At 27.2% G+C, this 25,816-nt stretch overlaps 2 protein-coding genes across 3 annotated transcripts in view; both read right to left on the reverse strand.

Moving 5' to 3' along the window:
* Positions 1-1,205: 1,205 nt before the first annotated feature.
* LOC100165768 (aldo-keto reductase family 1 member B10-like) lies at positions 1,206-5,502 on the reverse strand. The gene is made up of 6 exons (XM_001943989.3): positions 4,835-5,502; positions 2,373-2,540; positions 2,185-2,301; positions 1,885-2,088; positions 1,459-1,814; positions 1,206-1,372 (listed from the first exon to the last, which is right to left on the reverse strand). Exons 1-6 carry the CDS (start codon positions 4,907-4,909, stop codon positions 1,330-1,332), a joined length of 963 nt encoding a protein of 320 aa, XP_001944024.1. The 5' UTR covers positions 4,910-5,502; the 3' UTR covers positions 1,206-1,329.
* Positions 5,503-6,381: 879 nt separating this feature from the next.
* LOC100163730 (proclotting enzyme) overlaps positions 6,382-25,816 on the reverse strand; it is a 23,228-nt gene continuing 3,793 nt past the window's right edge. The window contains exons 2-9 of one of the 2 annotated variants that reach the window (XM_008182102.3): positions 18,357-18,422; positions 11,977-12,347; positions 11,100-11,380; positions 8,957-9,153; positions 7,515-7,707; positions 7,138-7,415; positions 6,932-7,071; positions 6,382-6,873 (exon numbers count right to left, since the gene is read on the reverse strand). In XM_008182102.3, the coding sequence (XP_008180324.1) occupies positions 6,718-6,873; positions 6,932-7,071; positions 7,138-7,415; positions 7,515-7,707; positions 8,957-9,153; positions 11,100-11,380; positions 11,977-12,347; positions 18,357-18,422 (1,682 nt within the window). In that variant the 3' untranslated portion in view covers positions 6,382-6,717. Of the gene's footprint in view, positions 6,874-6,931; positions 7,072-7,137; positions 7,416-7,514; positions 7,708-8,956; positions 9,154-11,099; positions 11,389-11,972; positions 12,348-18,356; positions 18,423-25,816 lie in introns of both variants that reach the window. The other variant, XM_001944041.5, reaches the window with a different exon arrangement.

Here is a 25,816-nt window from a genome sequence, read left to right on the forward strand (position 1 = left end):
AAAATACTACCCAGATCTAAATACATCTCTTTGCAAGTCCCTGTGTACAATATATAATTTTCTAATTAAATTATTTATTTAACTAGTTAAATGGGCTGTTGAAATAAATAAGGGTTTTGAAACACCGATAATTCGGAAGAGCCGTAGAGGTATATCTCAATGGATTAGTTAATAGTTTATCTACTATAAACTCTATTCGCCTAAATATTTGGAATCTTATAAGAGCTCGACAAAAATAAGTAAAGCTAAATCATTAAAAAATGATTCAATTATGTGCTAGAGAAGAAACCCCTACAAACTACAAAGTGGAAAAAATAATATAACGACACCGCTAATAGAATCTCCAAAATATACCGATCATTTAATAGAAGAACATTTTATGAATATAATAATGTCAGAGGTAGCTCTAAAATAAGAACTTATACTAATTTATTATTTTTTTATAATAATTGATGTATTATTTTTATCATAATTCATATAAATTTGAAACATTGTATCATACCATAATAATTGTGTGTATTTTGTATTTTTTTTATAATAATTGATGTATTATTTTTATCATAATTTATATAAATTTAAAACATTGTATCATACCATAATAATTGTGTGTATTTTGTATATATATGTAGTTACTAATATTAAAATTTTAATATAAATATGTACCTTCTACCTAGGTACCTATAATGTATTACTTTTTTTATTTGATGAACTTTACCAAACGACCAATTTCAGGCAACTAATTTCCCATGATCAATAATTGGTAAATTATTTACTGTACCTTAGTCTTGTCGAACGCTCCTTATTGGCCTAGCAACTTTAAATATGTCTCTGTTATACCTATGACCTTAATAATAAAATAACTAAAAAACGTAGTAACGTCGAAATCGCATGCAGATAGCACAAGAGTCGAGAGCATACATTTGTCTTGATTAGGCACACTCGTCGTATTGTATAACTGTATAAGACATATTTATATGGCTAAGAAAATATTGATTTCTGTAATATAACACACAGTATGCTTTGTTTATTTATTTTTTTAAAATACATCATATTTTAATATGTTAATTTAATTTAAAATACTTATTACTTATATTATAGTATTATACCAACTACTTAGTTTGAATTTAATATGGATGCTTAAAAAAAAAAAAAAAAAAAACATTATATTTTTTTAAAATATACTAAGTAGCCAGATAGGTAGGCATGTTATTTTTTTTTTTATATGAGTATATCAAGGAAGATTATATTAGAAAGTATTTAAATACATTATTAATTATATTTATATGGTGATAAAAATATGTAATCGTGTCCATTGTACATCTAATTAATTCAATATTCATCAATGAATGGATAATCCTTAAAATGCATGTTCCTAAAAAATACATATTATCATTTTAAATATTGGTGAATACATTTGAAAATAATTTACTTTAAAGTAGTAAATAATATTATAGATACCCCTTCATGTGCACAAAACGACCATTGCAATCGAATGTATCAATTTGATCGATATCCTCTTGTTCAAGTTCAAAGTCCCATACCTCAAAGTTGGATTCAATACGATTCTTAGTTACAGATTTTGGAATAACCATAATTCCTCTCTGAATTTGGTATTTTATTAATATCTGAGCTGAAGTCTTATTATATTTGTCTGCGATTTCCATAATTTTCGGATCTTCTAAGAGAGTCGGGTCTTCGGGTTTTTTCCATGGGTTATCTGGACTTCCTAGTGGACTATATGCAGTTAATATTATACCGTTTTCGTCACAAAACTCTTTTAATTTTTTTTGGGTTAAATAAGGATGGCATTCAACCTATAATTAACGAACAATTATTAATACGAGCATTACTAATTACAGATGAAATATAAGTTTGTATAGGTACTTGATTGTTTACAGGTTTCACGGTAGCTACATCTAATATTTCTTGAATTTGTCTTTTATTAAAATTTGATACACCTATTGATTTGGTTAGGCCATTTTCTACCAATTCTTCCATTGCTTTCCATGTATCAATATATGAACCATTACCTTCAATTGTGGCACCATCATCGTCTTTTGGAATGAAATCATCATTTAATCCGCCCTCCTAATATGTTACAGTATTTTTACTATATTATGCACTGTAGGTACGTATTTATTGGTACAATTATTAATGGTGTTTTTAGACATAATATACACATACTTTGAAAGCCATAGGCCAGTGAATCAAGTATAAATCTAAATATTCAACTTGTAAATCTGATAAAGTTTTTTTTAACACACTTTCGACAATATTAGGTTGATGAAAAATATTCCATAACTGAATACAGAAATAAAATTAGTAATTGTATAATTATTTCTATATTTCTTTAGAATTTAAATTGAAATTACTTTACTAGTAATGAACAAATCTTCACGAACTACTGCACCTTCATCAATTTTCTGATTAATAGCATCTCCTATTTCTTTTTCATTTCCATAAAACATTGCACAATCAAAATGTCTGTAACCTGTATCAATTGCAACTTTCACTGCTTCTTCAACTTCGCCAGGTTTCGACTAGGTACATTATAAAATTATAATAAACATATAATTCACATTTCATAATATATTATGTTCTAAGTACAATATAAATCATGAAACATTTATTAAATGTCGTGATACGTTTATTTTAGATTCTGAGTGGAACGATGAGTGTATTGATTTTACAATGATGTGTGTTTTTTTTTTAAATTTTTAAATTTTTTTTGTGTCTGTCATCATCTTTTAGGATAGTAAAAGTGCTTGGATTTTTTTCAACAGTACCTTTTCTGATAGGAAAGTGAATCTAGTTGGTACTTTGGGGGGTCAAAAGTAAAATTTTTCCAATAGTCTTCAAAAGTGCCTTGAAAAACAAAAGAAAAATTAAGGAAAAACGGGAATTTTTACGCAAAAGCTGTTATCGAGAAAATTGATTTTGGTTTTTGGTGTAACTTTAAAACGAATGACTGTAGTTCAAAAATTGACAAAATATGTAAAAAATCACGAAAATTAGCAAATTATTTTGAGTTAATAATTCGTAAAAATTTTTCTTTTTAGAACTAAGATTTTAAAATGTAATACAAGATTCCTTATAGGATAATCTACCTTTATCAAAAAAAAAATGTCTATAAGACACTAAAATTAAATTTTTATGAGCGTTCGAAATTCATATTTTTACAATATTTGATATTCACTCGATTTCTTACGTAACGATTTTCTTATTTTGTTGTAATTAAAAAACGAGTGACTATAGAAACTTGAAAATTTCACTGAATGTTTATATTAGCATTTTCTATATACGATAAAATTTTGAAAATAATTTGACTCTTTTTGAGTTGTTTACGGACATTGTATGTTTTCAATTTTTTTAGTTTTTTTTTTCTATAAATATCAATTAAGTTTTATCTATTGGGCAAAAAAATGTAAAAAATGAATACGAGGCTGCTGATACATTTTTACAATAGCAGTTGAAAAATATTAAAAATACATAGGCACAATTATTTTTTATAAGCATTTGAAGTTGAAATTTTGACAAAATTTATCAAATGTTCATTTTTTATATCTAAGGATTGAAATTTTAAAACAATATTCCACGCTAATATTTAATTCTGTTGCCAAAAATTCTAAGAAATACATAAGCACAGTTTATTTTTATAGTAATTTTAATTTCAAATTTGGACGAAATTACATATTAAAAAACCTGGAATAACTATTTTAGTTATTTTATTGTGATATTGTATAATATTATTCGTGGGTACCTACTTGAAACTTCTAAAGTATACTATTATATATCTATGATAGTACCATGGTTTGTTGTTGATGTATAACGCGTTACCTAATGGATATTGTGATATGATTAATTTGGAATTTATTATTGATACCTATTATAGGTCAATTTTTTTTTAATACTATAGATAAGTATACCTATAATAGGTATGTCTAATACCTAGACTGACAAACCGTCTCCGCTAAGAATCGTTTTTCTTATACAGTGATATTATATCATTGAATTCAAATTTAATACTATCCATTATACAGTGACCCACTTGTAACCTACTGTACAACAGAGTGACATCCACTTACCCACCTTTTTTTCTTATTGCTGATCTAAATAAAAATAATTATATGTTATACCAAAAATTACCTTATATCTGATTCACAGTCCACATGGCCTCGTGTGTTACATTATTCACCGGTCATTAACATTATTTGCCTACAAATGTGGGAATCATCGTGATTTTTAGTGAATCATGTTAAAACCGTATGAATTATGAAATGAGAAATTTTGTTAATTATATAAAGTTATTGGATACGTGATATTTAGGAATTACGATTATAGTTTGTCTGTGACTAACCTAATAACTTTTCAAATTATATGAGGATTTTTATTGTTTAATATATCTAGATATGGTCTACAATTCGTTATAGAATAAAACATATGTATTTTATACATACATAAATACATAATACTCTCACTCATAATACATTTTATTTAAAAAAAAATGTTTAAACCACACACACCTGAATATTTAAAATCTCCAACTCCAAATTTTGTCAAAAGTATCTTTCTAGATTTCATCTATAGCTCATTTCCACTCTAATTTTAATCTGTACCGATGATTCTCTTCTTGGTTTATCAGGTGAGTTTTCCTTTTACATCGTCAAATTTCAGATTTATTTGTCTAATATAGCCTCTCCTTACATTTCCGAAGGAGATAAATTAAAATTTATTGGTAGGTAGTTATGTACTTGTTTTAAGAAAATATTATAAATAAAATATATAATATTTTAAAATATTATATTTAAATAATTTAATATAATAATATAATTACCTTCCAAGTTCCAAATCCTAAAATTGGATACTCTTGACCATTATTAAATGTTACAAATTGATTATTTGATGCCATGTTGTTCAATACCAATGTTGAAAGTAACTATACAGTTTACAATGAGTTCACAAAGTGTAATGTTGAATTAATGCAACGTAAATAACAGTGAAATGTAAAAGCTTTGATTTAGAGGGATGATAAATTGAACAATGAAGAGTGAATAGTGGCATTTTTATTGTTGCCATTATTCATTTTACAATAGGGGTGGAGCAATACATTTCAAGTCTTATTAATATTATGCTGTATAACTGAAATAATATATTACAATTTTAAATTTATAAAGATAAATATTAAAATTTGATATCTACTTATACAGAATAATGTTTTGTATTTGTAGGTTTAGTCTTTGAAATAGATTTAATATCAACAATAATAATTGTAAGATAATTTATTTTAGGTGAGAAAAATAAAAGAGGGTTGTTAACAATTTAATACTATCTTATACAGTAATTTTAGTATAAACTTAGCAACAGTATGTCACTATGCCAGTACTCGGTATAACAATTATTAACATAGTTTGAACTAATTTATATACCTAGGTAGGTAGTCGTTATATTTATAATTAAGACATAAATTACGTAGTTTTTTAACAGAACACTCCGAAAAGAAGGTCAATACTCAATAACCTAATTGTATACTGTAATTTATTATTATTTGTAAAAAAAATATTAGTTAATTTAATGATATTTATATTTTATTGTTAAACGCGTCTATATTCCAACAAAAAAGTTTTTTAGCAACTTCTTCTATAGATTGATTAATAATTTAAAATACATCATATAGTGCAGTTCCATTTTATTAAGTGTGGCGTAAAATAAAATATTTATATATAATTTGTTTACAAGATCATGTTATACATTAGATTATTTTGTGTGGTTAATTTTAACTTTTTTAATTGTCTAATATTCATATAAAATATAATAATATATGTTCTTAATGAAAGAATTTCCATTATATTCTAGGAAAGCATGGGGTTCTGTTTAAATATTCAGTTCAGTATTTTGATGTATTATGTAGGACGTAAGTATATTTTGTACCAAGGTATAGTTAGGTTGATTTCTTCATAGGTACCATGTGATTCTTTTCTTCAATATTACAATACTGAAACTAATTTAAATACTCATTTACCCACTTTTCAAAAGTAACATAAGAGATGATTACATAATATTTTATTCAGTGATTTACTCAAATTTGTATATTATATAATATTTCATAATAATATAAGTACATGTTTTATGAATAAAGTGAATTTTTTTAAACAGTAAGGTAAATGTTTATTCAAAAAATGAAAAAATACAATTCAAAACTAAATTTTATAAATAACTAATTATAAATAATTCAGTATAATATACAAATATAATTTATTATTTTATTAAATTATACATTATACAAGACGTGTAAGCAATTGTCTTATAATTTGTAAAATATTTTTTTAAATGCAATCGGGTAAATGTATAATATTTTACAACTCATAATATTATATAGAATTTAGACTACCTACTTATATGTCTAATAGTCTTGGTTACGATTCAATAAATAAATAGTTAATATTAAATATTTCTTTGAGAATTTAAGAACTTAAAACATGAGGGATTCTATTCATATATTTTATTTACAAAACGATTTACATTTAAAATAATTTTTTAATTTACTAACGACGAGAATGTCGATGGTGAAAAAAAAATATTAGGTAGATATATTATGAATCTTGTAATATCTCTATTTAAAATATTTGTATAAATATAGGTACATAAGTTTGGCATTTACGCTATCGTTAATTATTTTACATATTTTATCGTTGATACTTTTTAGTTTTCAAAATATGATCAATTAATATTATCATTAATCCAATCCAAGTATCGAGTGACCCTTGTATACACACCCGGATAGCCAGGTTCACCACATTTGTTACCAAATGATACAATACCAATTTGTATCCATCTACCATCTTTTTTTAGCATTAACGGACCTCCAGAATCTCCCTGAAATAATATATTTTTATAATACACTTGCTTAAAATACTTTTAATATAAGATTTACCTGACAAGCATCTTTTCCACCTTCTTTCAATCCTGCACAAATGAAGTCTTCATTGATTGGTTGGAAATAAGTTCTGTCACAATCGTTATTATTCCACACAGGAAGATCAACTTGTCTTTGTACAGTACTCTCTTTACCACCTTTATTACAATTCATTTTAATTAAATAGTATTATATAAATTACAATTATTTCAAATTTAATTTACCATAGTACGTAGTACCCCATCCTACAACTGTTGGACTCTGTCCAACAAAAGTATCTGACTTAGAACTTTTAGGAGGTAAACACAAAGGTATTGTGTACTTGCTCCTTTTGACAGGTCTATCTAATACGAGGATTGCAATATCATTATAAAAACCAACTCTGGAGAATTTATTATGTCCACGAACTTCGACAACATAATATGTTTCGGGAGACGAAGGCTCATCATCCCTGCGTAGGTCTACGTCACCCAGTCGAACTGTAAATTGTCTGGCATTAAAACTGAAAAAAAAATTATTTTAAATGAATTTTTTTTTTATTAATATAAAGTTTTCCGGAAATGGTCATCTAAACTTAATTCTATCAACGAATAAAACATACGGCATTTGTCTATTATCTCGTGTGCAATGCGCAGCAGTGAGAATATGTCTAGGTCCAATTAATGAGCCTCCACACCAAAATTCAGTTCTCCTGGGACCATGTAAGAATATAGCAGCCATCCATGGCCATCGACCTGGTAAAGCTTCATCTCCTCCAACTACTCGGAACTTTGGTACTTCAGGTCTTCCACAGTCTAATTTTAAATTCAAAATGTATAATTTATATATAAGTAATCCGTTAAAAAATTAAATGAAATTATTATGATTGAATTTTATAGTTTTTTTTTTTAAGTAAGTTAGCATTTATGGGATGATCATATTTATATTTATACTTATTGTTGTATAATATTATTAATTAGTTATTCCTTTTTCATATTAAATAAATCAAAAATAAAATAAATCAAAATTATTTATTTATTTGTTAATCTATTTGAGTTTATGTATTATATGCTCACATAATTCAGCTAAGTAAAATATTAAATAATACAAAAGTAGTTTTTTTAAATTTCATGGAAATGCAACTCAACAGATACTATCACCGGAAAATATAGATTGAATCTATTTTTTTAGTTCCCATAGAATATAATTAAAAAATCATTGACTCATAATCAACATTATATGGTCATTAAACATTATTTTAACTACGTATTTTTATTATATTCAGTTTTTTAAATGTATATTAAACGAACATGTTCAGTGCGGCCCATTATCTTCTTGAAGAATAAATAAAAATAAAAAAATATGTTATATATTATTGTAGGTATTAGGTATGTCATCAGAAATTCTGGAGTTTGGTACAATTGTTTCATATACATTTATAAGTTATAAGAGCATTTTAATAATTGGAATACAATTTGAAGGCAAGTTCACTGCTAAGTTGATTGTCGTAGATAAAAACCGGTTTTAAATACTTAATATAATATCATCTAGGTATGCTTGAAATAAACAAATTTACTGAGGCGTGACATTGTGATAAAAAAATATCAAAAATATCAACTAGATAGGTACTATAGTATACTATATAAGAGATTTAATGGTTAATTGTTCTAAGTTCATACTAAATCTGAGTATAATTCTATCACATCATTAGAAGCAGGTACCTATACTTACCTATTTTATTGTTTTATTAAGAAATGCAAAAACTAATATTATTTTAATAATAATATTATGCATTATCTATATAATTGTATTATAAATGTTGATTTTACACAGATCAGTTTATAATAAAAATTATATAAAATCGATAGGTATATAAAAACGCATAAATGAATTAAGTATTATTATAATCTTTAAATCATTTAATCATCAAACATAGATAAAATATAACTCCCTATCAAAGCTATGCTTATAAATCGTTTTATTATTATTATATTTCAATTCAAATGTGTATTGTGTTTATATTTTATTATTAAGATTATTATAATATTTATCAATAGTTTAAACCTTCATCAATAGTATTAGAAGATACCAAACTTGTAGTTGGTTTGGTTGCTACTTGTATTGGTGCTTTAGTAGACAACGTGATGATATTAGCCGGTGGTGGTCGAGTGGCCGAGGGTGGTCGAGTATTTATCGGCGGTCTAGTGACTGCAGTTTGAGTCACAAAGTGTTCAGGTTTTGAAGGTTTTTCAGGAACAAGTCTATAAGAGAATAGTAAATATTATAGTTAAACGAATAATTATATTTTTTCCCATTATTATGATATTAAAAAGTATATAAACATTTTAATTCTTATTAATATAATACAGGTATATCTGTTGAATAAAGATTCAGTCAAATTGTATTACATCGGATATAGGCGTATAATATATTTTAAAATGAATGTCCTATGATAATTGTTAATGACGAATGAACTGTGATGTTCTACTTACATGAAGTATCTTTTCATTCAGTAGTGTATTTCTGTTTAAAATGTATTTTATGCTGCAGCTTATTATTAGACAAACGGAAAAATTCTTAATTATATTTTAAATGTATACAAAATATTAAATTTAATACGGTGGTAGGGTGGATGAGATGAATAACGAATTGTGCTTAAAAACACAAAAATAGAAAGTTTAAAAAACTGATCATGCTTAAAATAAAAAACGAAATAAAAATTGAGCAACTATTATTAAAGATATTTAAAAGTACTTTTATTGAGATATTGTTTTCATAAATCTTTAATATTACGGTAGCTGTAAAATTAATTGTTGAATTAACCACATATTCGTGCTTTCATAAAATTCGATTGTTATAATAATATGCACCTAATACAGTGACCGCATAAAATGTTGAAACTGAAAACGTTATTACCGCAAACAATTTCTCTAAATTGAATACATTTTTGCTTGAATTATAATTAATAAACTACGTTGGGGTACTTATATTAATTTTTGACCACGTACTAATTTCCGTCATATACCTATTGAATATTGAAAATGAAAAATATTGTTCGTCGACACAATGGCATTATCTAATATATACTATTTAAGAGTGAAAATGAAAATCATGTCAAACTCGATAATAATAACTACGGAAGTGTTTGCACAACAGAGGGTTTCAACACATACGTTACATATTATGCAGACTATATGAGAATTTCCTAATTTATATTCTAATACATTTTCACTGTAATTAACCCCTTTTATATGTGAATAAATAGTATATTTTTGTGACGTGAAAATGAAAAGTGAAAATCAATGTTTGATTAGATAGTCAAACACGCATAGACAGGCGTGTTAATAAACAAATGAAATTTATGGTAACCGCGTTAAATAGAGCGCAATAGTGGTTACAAATCGAATAGCCGCGTATTGTTTTTTTGTCCTTTCTTTATCCTTTCAGTAATGTTCGGCATGTCGTGCATAGACGCGACTGTTCACTTGTATGTATCGTAATCGCAAGAAAGCGCGCGTGCGTGAGGACACGGTGAATGTGGTGGGCAAGGTCATCGGCAATTAAGTTTTACGCATGAATAAGACAAACGGACGAGATAATGGTCTAAAGAAGAATAATATATAGTATATGTATGTATATATTATTAAAAATCGTTTTTCCCTTCCAATTGGATTACTTTCTACTCGTATGCTGTGTTAAAACAAAAAATGTCCATTGACGATTTCCAAAAAAAAAAAAAAAATAACGTATAGGTATGTGCAAATATTATAAATTATAATATAATACATATTTTACATGAAATAAATAATAATTAGAAAATCAATTAAGAAGATAAAGTAAAGGTTTGGTCAATACATTTTATTTAACTATGATTAAGAAAGTATTGTAGAAGTGTTGATTAGGCTATATTATAAAATCAATGGTTATAATAAAATATATTATAATGGACCCCTGACCCATGCAGGACGTATACAATTTAAGAAATATATTAAGTCCAATTAATGTTCAATAATTGTTTTCAATAAAAAATTTTTAGGAGATTTTTTTTGGATCAATTTCAACTATCGTATACGTTTTATATTTTATGACTTCTAAAATCATCTTTACATTGCATACTTAAGTATCACAAAAATTTTAATTTTAGTTTTTTGTTTTTTAGTCCTTCTGCTTAAGTTATTGATCCTACTAGTAAATAGTAAATACTTACGGTTCAGATGTCTTTTTTGGGCAACACACGCCTGGCACGAACAGATTCTTAAAGCATATAGATTGTCTAAGATGCCCTAAGTTGAGCAACAGCTGCGGGCAGTTGCTAAGGTCTTCGCAGTTTCCCTGAGAACCATCTGGTGTAGAGCACGGTCTATTGTCCTGCGACACCACCTTGCCTGAACCCAGACTCACTAGTGGCTTTACCACCATGTCAGTCATATTTCGACCAAGCACGTTCTTGCTGATAGTGAATATTGCAGTTGGCAGGTCACCTGGTTTCTGCAAACCTTCTCCTACATCAGTATTCGTCAACCAATTTCATCTGACCCATCCGGTTTAATACGGAAGTCAATTTATTTATGTATGTTTATTAGTTACCTATTTATTTATGTTAAGTTTAATTTGATAAATTATTGAATTTACCCCCTAACTTATGTATGTCGAATGTGTAACTGAAAAATAAGTTATTTTAATGACTGTGTTGATTACTGTTGAATGTTCATCATTGTGTTTTGAATAATTATAGGTGATTTAAAATCTATTTTTTAATTTTTCAATTCTTAAAAAATATATTTTTTTTCTTATCTGTTCCCTGGGACACAATAAGAATATTTGGTAATTTAATGTAAGATAGTAAAAAAGAACAACGAGAAAACACATTTTCCTATTTGTTTATATGAAAAAAAATACCGTGGTAAAAAAGTATCTATTAGAATTCATACTCGATTAATGTAATATAAGAGGTTGAATATAATATTTGCATAAGTTAATTCAAAATATTGTTAAAAAGTTTGATACATTATGCATGTATAAAATATTAATTATCTATTACGTGAGGTTATTGCTTTATTCTCTATAAAGATGTACTTACTTACTGGATAACTCTGTGGGCTGTCAAGTCTGTCATCTGTGGTTCCCCTTGTATAATTAACTAGGTACCTTCCTACAGTGTTGATAGCGCCAAGAGTTTCTGAAATTTTGGCTATGGCTTGTGGAGATAAATACCGAGCTTCTTCCGAACCGACAGGTGGATATTCAGTCTGTTCCTCAGGTAGTGGTCCTTGGAACTCGGCTGGTAATTTGGCACGTCTACCTGATTTAGCGCTTCTACCTTCTTCTGGGTATGTAACATCACTATATCCTGCATGATCCTGACTATCACTTGCAGGAAAGTGAAAAGATTCTCGGACAGTTTGTCTAGGTGGTCGATTTATATGATACTGATGTCTACCAGTAAAATCGTAAGCTGTCATAAAATATATAAAATATTAATAAATTACAAGCAATTCACAATGTTATACTGATAATTAAAAATGTATAATTATTTCAGTCTTATATTACACTAAAAATTATAGAAGAATGTTATGTAGTTTTAAGGGGAGGGCTGGCTCTAAAGAAGGAGTGTTGCATTTAAATATAAATATGAAATCATTAAATATTTTTTTAAATAACCAAAAATAAATATGTTTAAAAACTATATTGTCCTAGTTATATTGTAATATTAATGTGGAGAAATATCGCGGTGAGGTATTAAAAAAAAATTGTTTTCACATAAAAAAAATTCAAATTATACCTCGATAATTAAACTAATCTGTATAGTGTTTATTAATATGGCATGTATCAAAACATAGTATTTTTAGATCGCCCAAAACAAACATCATTAACTATAATAATCAGTGGCGTAGGAAGACTCATTAACACCTCTGGCAAACCTGGAAATGCGCCTTTTTAAAGATAAAAAAGTTGACGAAATGATATTTTTTTAACATTTATTTTTTATGTATATAATTAATACAAAATATTATATAATCATCATAATTTCTGATTATTTTCAATTATCAGTTATTTTCAAGATTATTTTTACTGCAAAACATAATATCTATGATTATTTTTAAAATATTGCGCCATTTTTCTTTTTAATTTCTTAACATTTATATACCTCACACTTAATAGTATAGCATCAAGTATCCTTTTTATTAGTTTTTTCCATTTTATACAGTTTTGTTTATGCAGTAAGTTAATTTGATGACCAGGCAAACGAGGGTTCAAAAGTTGCCAATAGCCAAGACCAGAAATAAAATCACAATTTGCGGTACAAAAAACTGCATGGAAAACAAATGAGTTTATTTTTCAAATACTATTTATTAACTATTGCCTTCGAACCTGTTCATCGGTAAGTTTTCTGAAGAACCATTTATTACTAAGATTACGATTATTCTCATCATGTGGATAGTAGTATTGATTAAAAGTGATTGGAGGAACATGTTCAATTAAAATAGCTTTTAACCTTGGTGTTATTTTGGGACATTTCGCAGGATCATAACTACAGTTAATGGAACACAATTCATCATTACGTAGTTTGTGCAGATAAACAAAATCATTTCGAAATATATTAAGAAGAAATTTCATTTTGAAGGTAGAATAAAAATAAGTACTATTTTTAAAGCACAATTTTGCGCCCCTTCAGGATTTGCGCCCCTGGCGTAGGCACAGTTTGCCATACCCTTGCTACGCCACTGATAATAATGAAATTAAATCAACTTCTTAGTTTCCACCGAGATCTGATGTAACTAAATGTATTATTTGTAATTGGTAAATGGTAATTATACCAATTACCCATATAGTTGGGAACCAATGGCGAAGAGGAAGAAGAATAATTGGTAATTATACAAGATAATTATTAATTACCACGGTTGTTTTATTAAAAATATTATTATTTGAATGGGCAATAATAATTATTATGATAACAATTCATATAAATGATTCACCATTTATCACTTTCTCCTCACGATGGTACCCAGTACTGACTAGTGACTACTATTATAATACTACAGTCTACAATGCTACAATAGACATAACACAGGGACATGACAAACAAAAATAAGCTTTATAATAATATATATACTTATAATAATTAATAAGACAGTTGGTTCATTAGGTTAAAAGATAAATACATTGCTACATTGGTCAGGTTATAGTCAGTCAAACTTGCAAAAAGTAAAATTTATTTAATTTATTAGAAATTAAGAGCTTAATGGGAAATACAATTTTATATTGTAAATTGTATTTAATTATTCAAGTAAAAGTAGTGTAATATTCTCATATTTCTACGTGTCTTATATCTGTTTTGACTGCTATATAGGTAATTAATCACGGGTCATTTCTAAGACCTGTACACTCTGCAATCTATACATAGGTACTACTAAAGTAACAAACGAAGGTCCCCCAGGCCAAGTTATTGTTGTAGGAATTAGTTATAGCTGATCGTGACCTAACCTAACATAATCATAACGCGAACCTCCTTCTAACTAATTCAGTTGGTTTTTATATTTTAATAAAAAAAGTCAATTTTTAATAGAATTGTCTTAAGTTCGAAATTACTAAAAAAATAATAACAAAATCCAAACAATTATATAGTTAAATTATACATATTTGTATTACTCTGTGTAAATTATTATTTGATTTATAAATGTTTGATCAATAGTTATTTATTGTTCACATGAAAGCGTTACAGCCTGCTGACAGAATAGTTTTAATTAATCATACAAGTTATTTTTTACTGTAGAATTATAAATAGTTTCAGTAGGTGCTTCAATGTATCATTAAACATTTATTAATGATACGCATTTACATCATAATAACAATTAGCAATTAAATGTAAATAATATATGTTGTTTATATAATGGTAAGATATAATATACTTAACGTATACATTTTAGTGAGAGCTACTTTTTTTCGTTCAGATTTGATGTACTGCTAATTATAATATGTATGTATGTACGTAGGCGCTACGCCGATGGTTATAAATTTGCGATCAGTTTAGGTGAGGTATAACAAGAATAAAAATAGATAATAATAATCATAAATAAAAATAAATTCAAATAACTAAGTATTATACTTGACACATATAGAAAGTTATCCGTTTTTGTGCCCCCCACACACTTGCATAGGTATCATTAGACAATTTCGGACGCCCTATAGTGTTGCAACCGCAAAACCGACGAAGAATGGGAAAAACTAGATGGAAATCTATAGTGTGAGAGTGAATTCAATCGTTGATAAGATAACGTCGGCCTACTTTGATATTAGAAGTAAATTAGCAAGACTATAGGATAACTAACAAACTAACTAACTAAACACCGTCCATTTCTCTGGACGGTTCCACGAAACGTAGTTGCATTTGTTTGTATTATCCGAATATAGCTAGGCGCCTTATGGTCTATTTATCAGCAATGTAACTTTCATGTGATAATTATTGCGATAGCCGATAAGAAATATGTGTTTGTTTAATCAGTGGGTGAAATAAGAAAACGGTTTTACACAAAAGTTTTCTGTGCGTTTTATCACATTTTAAATCTATATTTATTACATACAAGAAACTGAGACATGTAAAGGACTTTTAAATACATATACTATAGTCTATAGGTACCTATCTCCTTATCAGTTTCAATTCTGATTTCACTTTAATGGGCACTTTTATATTGTAATAGATAGGGTATACAATTTTAATTGAAGTATAATATGTCAATGATAAAAAATATTACTTTCGCATTATTAACACTCATCGGTATATTTTAGTTCATGTACATAAACAGTGAAGAAGTTAAAATTTGTAATATAATATATTACTATTATACATTTATACGTTGATTTAAATATTTAATTATCTCTAAGATATTGAGAATTAAGATATGATCATTTCTAACTACTTATACCTAATCATTATAATTTAAAAGCTTAAAATTATTACCTAGTTTTTGTATAATACACATTACACATGTTCATAATCTAACATTTTTACATATCTAATTTAAAATAAATGTACCTAAATGTCTAGAACTAAATATTATAGTTTAACGCAGTTAATTCATTATCAGTTTTTTAGGTACCTAAACAAATTTCAACAGAATGGTAATAAACAATAAGAAGTATTAAATAATATCTAACATTAAGCTTTAATGTATAGTAGTGATAGTGAAACAATGACTTGCAACTACTTATATAAGAAGTTTATTTTTAGAAATAGTAAATTTTGATTTTATGCGTACGACTGGAATAAATATTGCTCAGAAATAAACGATATTTACACCTGAAAAACTTTCACTCGTTTGGTTGCATCTGAGGCGTGGTGTATATTTTCTTTTTAAAAAACAACAACAACCCACACTAATTAGTGGCCAGTTACATTATATTCTCACAAATTACTATAAATATTATATTACAAAAAAAAAAACTCGTGAGCTAACTTTAAGTAATATTAAATTGTTCATTATATACTTGGGAGGGTATATTTACTAAGTACTTTTGGAAAATAAATTTCTTCTTCATATTTAAAGTGGTTATTATTTTGTACAAAAATAATTTGACTAGTACAAAAATTCAAAGAATCGACATTGTTGTTAACGAGTTAATCAATCATTTATTTAAATGCGTCCTATCTGGTAATCATTCATTGCTACTGTTTACGCTTATAAATAGAATGTTACAAGCTAACATTAATCATGACACAGTTTGACTCGGTATGTAATGTAGGTACGAATCGTACGAGTGTTTTGTACTTTTCTTTCTATATAAAAAAGTCCTAATTGTTTTCGAGGAGTGTGATCAATCCTATTCGATATGTTTTACGCTTAAGATTAATTGAGTATATTTTAAATCATTTATAATTAGAAATTATTTTAAAAGGATTGATTATTGATTATAAATTATATTATTATGATTCATTATAAAATAGTATTCTTAAAAAAAAAAATGTTTCATCAGAAAGAAATTGAATGGCTAAATGTGACGAGTTAACTAAAACTGAATTGTCTCATAGAAATGTGGTTGATTAGTAGGTATTTGTATAAAAAACTTGGTAATTTATTCTATGCATAATATTATTTTTTAAATTTTGAAGTGTATAATATCTAGATGTTTATCTGCGGTGCCTATTTAATTAAATTAACTATATTAAATTATTTTTAAAGTTATTTTCATTTACCTATAATGATATTTAGAAATGTAAAGCATTCATACCATTATTATATAGTTAATTTGTAGGTATGTTATTATATTATTATTATAGGTAACTAGGTATGAATTTAAGCTTAAAATAATGTTACTTTCTAGTACAGTGACTATATAATAATTTTAAAGAATAAATATAACAAATGAACGTGTAGGTTAAAAATGTTTAGACACTAAACCTACGTACCTATATATTGTATCAATACAAATAAACTTGGTTTAAAAATGTTATTCGTAGGTTGTTCAAAGTGAAAATTGTGTACAACCAATTGAACTTGCCGAGCGTGTGGCGAACAGTGGACTTGTAACCTTTCTGAACATACATACAAAATTAATATTATATTTCACCAACCCGACAAAACAGACTGCGTATAATATGTAAATCGACGTGTTTTTAAAGAAAATATATTACGCCGCCCACACTCGTTTACTTTCCATTTTATGCACGATATCCGGGTGCTTTACCGTCAGATGTTCAAAACAGCGCAAGGTCTTTTGTTTTGTCAAAATGTAATAAATAAATAAATAGTATACCTATAAGCTGCAAATGTAATAATAACAATATAATAATAAACCGCAGCCAACAATGTTATTCGTTTGCCTTTTGCTAGGTATAGGCTAATTTTTAAAATAAAATAAAATTAAAGAATAACTAGAATAACAACGATTAAAATTGAACTACCGTGTTATATAAAAATTAAAAATTGCGTCGACACAAAAATTAATTCCTATGGAACATCAGAGAAAGTGCGGCCACATAAAAATCGGAAATGCAGTTCCCGTATATCAGTATAATAATATGTAATAATATATGTTCGGCCAAAATAAACATAATTGTTTTTCCACTCACACGCGTGTTGCTTTTTACTTTTCTCTCGTCCATTACATCCGTTACATAATGTCACACACGTCACACATACGCACACACACCGGTTGTGCAACTATTTGTGACTTCTTCGAAAAAAAAAACGCATACAGGACAATCGTGATAGGTGTGGAGAAAAAAAATCGTAGGTAACCACCTCATAGGTTTTTCTACCAAAACATTTTTGGTTGGAGAAAGTGCTGGAGGTCAATATAATATTACGCAACTATTATTTTTTTCGAATTACCGCCAGGGTGATAATGACCTAGATGGATGATGTATATTACATAGTCCATACTATTATTATTATATATAGGTACCTATTATATGGATTATTTATGTACAATATACACGTATTAGGATATGAATCATCGGAATTACCTTGTGAATAACTGTTTTCAAAATGACGAACTGCAACACCAGCTTTTACGGTTAAGTAACATATCCCTGAAAAAAAAAATTGTCATTCGATATTATATTTGAACTTCAATGATATAAATGTTTAAAACTTTTTAGTCATTATCATCAATAATTATTACAAATTATGTTTGACCGAAAAGATATAATTTTAAAAACTAAAAATATACAATATATTATAACTTTATAATAATAATATGATAGGTAAGCATGTGTTCATAATAAAAACAAAATAAATATTTATTATTTAACAAAATTAAGAAAATTATAATATAATGTTATTTATTAGAGTAATGTTTAAATTAAAAATCTAACGACTCATCGACTAATTTTTCAAAGTAGGTATATACATTATGTTTTTTTTAACGAATTGACTTAGGGCCATTATAATATAGTCATTCAGTAAGAATTATTTACAGCTGTTTTCAATTGGTTATACAGGAAGAATGTTAGGTAGTTACCTAAAACTGCTTTTAAAAATGTGGTTTGTTAAATCCTTAAATGCTTATGAAAAATATTATTAATATTTAATATATATTTCTGAATGTTATGTTTAATATTATGCTCTATACGACTATACCTAATATGTTAGAATACTAATTAATGTAATAAATAATACATATACCTAAATAGTATATACATAATATAGTATATATTATATCATGTTTAATTTGACGTACAAAACAACACATGCTTTATAGTATGATATGATATGATAATATTATGATTATTGATCATTGATTAATTTTAAAATTTGTACTCTTATTTAAAGTTAGGCTATCAAAAATTGAGTATATACTCATTGCATTTTTTTTAAATCATTGATCTAAATGTAGAGTAATTTACCAAGAATTCTCAGAACTAGCCCCATTTTATCTTATAATAATATATTAATTCAAATTTAATAATTATATTCCTTAAAATAGTTATCCATAAACTGTGTGTTGTAATTTTATTATTATAGTACTTATTATAGTTTCTATTATACTCATGACAACAGTCTATAATACAATGTTAATAGTAATCAATATAAGTAACTAAAATGTTTAAACTATCGTAATATTTAATAAATTTGAAATTATGGACTATTACATCAGCATATCTGTTATAGATAGTCATAATTTTCAGTATAATTCCGAAAGACACATTAATGTAATAATGTGGAAATACATCATAATATAAATAAAATAATTGGCTTAACAATTTACTGAAAAATTGAGGGGATTCACATTTGAAAAAAAAAATTATTCAGAAATGTATACTCGTACCGTTAAAAAACATTCTTTTAATAGCACCTTTTTTTAAAAAAAAATACATGGAATTACTAACCTATTTATTTGAAAACATAGTTTTTTAAATATATATCTAGTTAAAAGTTCCAAAAATCAAAATTTAAATAAACGCATTATTAAAGAATGAAATTGCGATAAGTAGGTATACACGATGAATCACTCAGTGTATAATTCATATTATAAATAATATATATTGCTGTTTGGCTTAGATGCATTCATATGAATTATTTATCAACTACCTACTACTTAATAAATCGTATATAATATAGCTAGGTACGTGATTACTTTAATGCATGTCTATTGTATATAGATACTGATGTTGTGATGTTATTTTGTATCTAATTGTTATAGTAAAGTAAAAAGGAAATTAATAATAATTTAATAATCTCTTTAATATACATAATTATTAAAAGAATTTCAACTAATAGTGGTGAATTTACGAGTCTTAATAAATTAGATATAGGTATACTCGTTCGTTATTATATTATAATAGGAACCTAAACTATAATATAGCTTAAAGCATTTTTAATTTAAGCTGCATAATAATTGCCATAATCATATACATAGGTACATATTTAATTAAAGTGGGCATTGATCGTAAAGTCCACTTACTTAAGGGTAAAATAAAATGTTTATAAGTTAAATAATTGTGATCTCACTCCCGTCTTGTAATTCATATAAAAAACGTGGAATATATTGGATGAAATTAAATGATATGCGTGTTTTGTGGAATTTATTTTATGGAGCAGAGAAAATAATCAAAAATCAGGTATGAATATTGAATACATTATAATAGATGATGAATGACATGTAAATGTAAAATTGGAATATAGAACGATGTACCGAAAATCCATGTGCGCAAGTTATTTATAAAAAAATTATCATTTTAATACAATCAGAAATATTGTATACGTATATTTCAACTTGTTACTGAAACATAATATGGAATAGGCAACAAAGTAGGAAACAGTTTACAGAAATCGTATTACTAAACGTATTAGTTACTATATACTTATTACTTTATTAGTTTGGTGTTTTGATATTTTAAGACAATACGTTATGTATATTATATTGTGTCAAAATATAAATATTATAATCCCACCCATGTTATTCATTGTGTAGGCATGACGTGTTGACCCTGCATGGATGCATGTATATTAAACTATTAACGAATGATTTACTATTGAGTATTGACTCATTGATATTTTTTTTACTAAAACTTCGTTTTAAATTTAAATAATTTTAGATATTTGACTGATGCAATAATATCTTCTTTTGGGTAATTCATTAATTTAATTAATTCATTAATAAGAATTTGTTAAGGTTTTTTTAGCTAAAATAAAATATTAAAAACCGGTATCTTTATAATAATATTCGTGTCTTTGAAATAAACGAAATTATTATTATAAAATACCTAATAAACTAAAGGTAGGTGGGTATCATTATAATTTATAACACTTTCAAGTAGGTATGAATGTATTTGGTTTAGTTATCATTATTTATAATTATGATGTTATAAATTATGAGAAATAGGATGAATTACCTAAATAAAGATTATGAACAGTTAGAATAATAAAAAATGCAGTAAATAATGATACAAATATTTTAAAGAGTAGATACCTAATTGATTAATAGTATAATTTTTACTTCAATATTACATCTCACTATTATTTCTTTACAGAAACATAGAAACATTAAATTAAGTGATTGTTTAAATTGCCCAAAGTAAAAGTATTGGTATTTAATAAAGGTAATACCTAATAATAAATCTAGCTTATAAGATGGCGATTTCATAATATTAATTATATCACTAATAATCACTATATAACATGGTCTATTACTCTATTATGTTACACCATGATTATGGACGAATAATGGTTTTCATATAACAAAATTACGTATTTATAATCTGAAATTCGACTGAATATTGATAACCCATAAAAGCTTATTGTTAATTCACTTAGATATGACAACATCTCAATTCCACAGAAAAAAAACCATTTGACGGTTCGAAATATATTTTGACCGAAAGTGATGTTATCGTTGAAACGGCTGGTGAAAACGAGATTGTCTGAAAGTCGAGGTAAACAATATCCGGGAGATACATCCGCCCACGAAATGGCGTTTTTGCTGCAGTGTAACGCTATACTCATCAATTGTCTTCTTTCTCTCTCTCTGTCTCAAATATTTGCGTGTAGGCACACACACACACACACACACACACACACATATATATATTATATTTTAAGTGTGTACACTATAATACAATATATTATCTGTGCCGCTTATATCGCTGTTTTGTAGACACGAAAAAGAAAAGTATCTAGTATCGACACGTCGTCGTCGTGTGCCTATATTTTTTCTCTCACTCGAATAATATCGGCCCAACAAGGCCGTTCACGGATACTCGAAGGTCGTGACCAAGATACACATATACGCAACTATACGCCGTATGCGCCCCGCGCGCGGACGTGAATAATCGCGGTGAACAAATTATTAATTAGAGGTTATAAACAATAATAACACGTTTCTTGTTGTGTTTCTTCTTCTCGCGGACGTTTCCTTCCGCGCGCGCGCCAGTGAAAATATCCCTCGGGTGACGTCGTCGCCGTAACAGAGCGGTCTTTATCGCGCGCTGCACCGTCGGCGCCGGGCGTTCCGCGAGCACGCGCGCGCGAGTTTGCTAGCACGGACCCGGCGACGGCGGCGTCGTCGTCGTTGGTTTCTATAAAACCGCTCGAGGCGCGGCCGCGGCCGAGTCGTCGTCGTGTTTCGGGCCGAAAACAAACGAATGTATAATATTATGGAGGCACACGCATAGAATTAAATATAATTCATATAATATTATTACGACGACGACCAATGCACGGCGGCGCGTGGCGGGGTGCAGGTCGCGTTTCCGTATGAGATTTGGCCTATGACGTTCGAATGGAAAAAAAAATTAGTGTAGAGAATATTATTATTTTTCTTCATTCAATTTTATAAATTACATATATGGTTCATATGTTTATATTATATACGTATTATAATAGTAGGTATATGTAGATACGAATATATTTTAATACATTATCGTTTGCGTCTATTTTTTTATTTTACATATCGCTTTCTCCGATGTACAGGAGACCACCGTTGACACAAACAAAGTCGATGGTTATATGGGTGTTGTTATTAGGTATATGAAAAAAAAGACGGACCGGAAAACCTCGAATATTTTTTTGCTTTAAGTGCACGACGACGCAACTACGCAAGTGTGTAGGTATATATATAGTCATGGTTCAGTAATTTTTTAAACGAATACCTAATTTTTTTTACACCGTGGTTTCTAAATGTGGGTGTATTGATATCTTGGATATCGTCAAAATTGTAGGAAGGTTCAAGGTATACTTTATATTATACTGATAACATATTGTAGGAAGTATTTCAAAAGGAAATCCAATAACATTACTTGGTGGACGACAAAAAATTTTCATTTATTCATATGTATATTGTAGGTATTCATATAAATGTTTATACGATAGTACCTACGATACTTGGATTTATGGTTGAAATATACAGGTTATTGCATATTGACTCGGATCATCAGAAATAAAATGGCTGCGTAAAGGGATATCACAAATATCAATTTTTCTCATCATCAAAAACACGCTGACAAAAGGAAACAAATTCAAAATTCCCTCGCATGTATACTTGATTATTATTGGCTCCCTTTGTTTTTATCATCAAATATTTGATTGAGAACGGGTATAAATGCAATAACCTTGTATATTTCAACCCTGTTCGGATCATTATTATTTATAAAATTAATTTTTATGATCAATGAATTGTTAACTAGTTGAGCTTACAATTTTGGTAACAGCTAAAAAGTATATTTTAAAAATAAAACCATAATAGTTGGTAAGAAGGGAGATCTTATAAAAAAAATTATATTTATTTAAATAGAATAAATACAATTTAAGGTTTAAAATTATTTATAGCAATCTACTGGTGAAATGGTGTTATAGTTTGTTTTTAATATTCGTAAAAAACATATTTCTAATAATTTTGTTAAAAATGTTCAGACAGGTAATCAACATAGATATTTATTTTATAAAATAAGTAGATTATTATTTCATAAAAAATAAAACCATTCTTATGAAAAAATAAAATAATAATAACAATTTTTGAATAACTACAGTTACTTGTCACATGGTTTTAGAACAACGGTATATTTGAATTGTTTCCTTTAACTAACATTTAAAAAAAAATAATATTTATCAATCTTTGGTTCAACTATGAATAATTGAAAGCCTAACATTTTTTTACAGCTATTACAGTACATAAGAATATTATTTTTTAAAATGATGAAAAAGTATTTATCATAATATATACAGTTTTCAAATGTATACCTAGTACGTATAGTTATAGTTTTTTAAGTTTATTTGATGATGTTAACTAATGATGATACTCTCAATTGAAGACCTACCTAATGTCCTAATTTATATCCAATTCAATGTTGGTTGTTATAAACGATTTTATTAAAAATATTACTCAATAAATACTAAAAATAGAGATAAAGTAATACCTACCAAAGGTTTTTTAATCGATAATGCTTAGTCATTGATTAATCAAAAAATCCCAAAAGTGAGTAGGTATGGGTAATAAGTTTATCATAAGCACCTTATTTAAATTCTAACGTTAGAAGATAAAGAACAAGAAACTCCAGTTGTTCATGAAATATGAGATATATTAACAATTTATAGGTATACCTACTAACTGGTTATTCAAACTAACGTGTTTATTTTCGTTTTCTAATAGTAAATTCGATTTTATTGATTTTTTTAGCAAATTTTAGTAGTTGGACACTTTTAGCATTTGATACTATTATTACTTAAAGCGATTTATTTAGTTTTTAAAATCAATATAATACATTTTGTAGTTAATCACTGGTAATAATTTGTGTTGTAATTATTGCAATTTGATTGTTTTACGTTATAAATATAAGTAGGTACTATCGATGGATATTTTTAGAATTAAAACAATACTTAAATTTGAATTGAAAAATGTACAAATACAATAATGTAAATATATTGTGAATACAATGTTTGACAAATACATTTCCCTTGAAATTATTGAAATGAAGGACTTATCTTTTTTTCGACGTCGCTCCTTTTACTGACTCATTTCGTCGGTGTTACACTATTGTGTAATGATTCGGAAAAAAACATATACAATAACGCATGATGGTTTCACCCATGACACAACTTTGAGGAATCAGGTCAAGTTGATTTGACATATCGCATATACCTACCAGTTATTACCAATTCCATAGTGCTATTCATTGTTGTTCATCTTGTAATCATAATAATTAAAAACTTGAGAATTTTATTTTAGATCCCTGTTAATTGGTCGCGTGTGGTTCGTGTACTTGCCGTGTTTTTATATGGCCTCTGTTTGGACGACAGGCAACCAGAGCACACGGGCTTGATGTCATAAATTCAGATTTATTGTCTCGTCTGGCTTTCGCTTCAGCCCGAAACAAAAGGGCAACCATTAAAAACATAAAAGGAGTAAAAAACCGCGACAAGTGGGTCAATCATTATTGTTTGAGTATTTGAATACGCGCGTCGGTCGGTCGTTAAATATTTCCGGGTGTTCCAGACATTTAGTTAACTAGTGTATCCCAAGGAGTATCGACTGTTCCAAAATCCAAGGGGACTGCCTCTGACTTACTGAAGAGTCCTTATATTATTAATATACATATTATTATAAATATAGCAGGCTGCGTAAATAATAATAGACATTTTTTTTTCTTTTTAACCTTTTCACTTATCAAACATGTCATTTAGTCAAAATTGGGTTGCATACATTTTTAATATATAAGTTGTAACATAATTTATATTTATTAATATTTTTATAATCATCCTAAAGTAATTAGTTTTTAAAAATGTAATGCTATAATTAAAATTTTCATAAATATTCATGTAAATTGTTATTATATTATGGAAGATAAATATTCAGGTGAATATAATTTGCATGTACAATGTTCATATAACAATTTGGTTAGGGGGATTCGATACCGTGGTTTTCTGTTTTTGTCTAACACACGCGCGCATAGTATTTTAGACTTGTTTTTTGCCAAACATACCAATTTAT

Source organism: Acyrthosiphon pisum, chromosome A1, assembly GCF_005508785.2.
Source record: "Acyrthosiphon pisum isolate AL4f chromosome A1, pea_aphid_22Mar2018_4r6ur, whole genome shotgun sequence".
Classification (NCBI taxonomy): domain Eukaryota; kingdom Metazoa; phylum Arthropoda; class Insecta; order Hemiptera; family Aphididae; genus Acyrthosiphon; species Acyrthosiphon pisum.

Excerpts from the sequence above, each read along its gene's own strand:
- LOC100165768 (XM_001943989.3), bottom strand. The coding sequence starts at position 4,909 with ATGGCATCAAATAATCAATTTGTAACATTTAATAATGGTCAAGAGTAT. Across the intron at positions 2,302-2,372 it reads ATTTGTTCATTACTAGTAAA|TTATGGAATATTTTTCATCA; the intron begins GTAATTTCAATT and ends TTCTGTATTCAG. Across the intron at positions 1,373-1,458 it reads CGTTTTGTGCACATGAAGGG|GAACATGCATTTTAAGGATT; the intron begins GTATCTATAATA and ends TGTATTTTTTAG.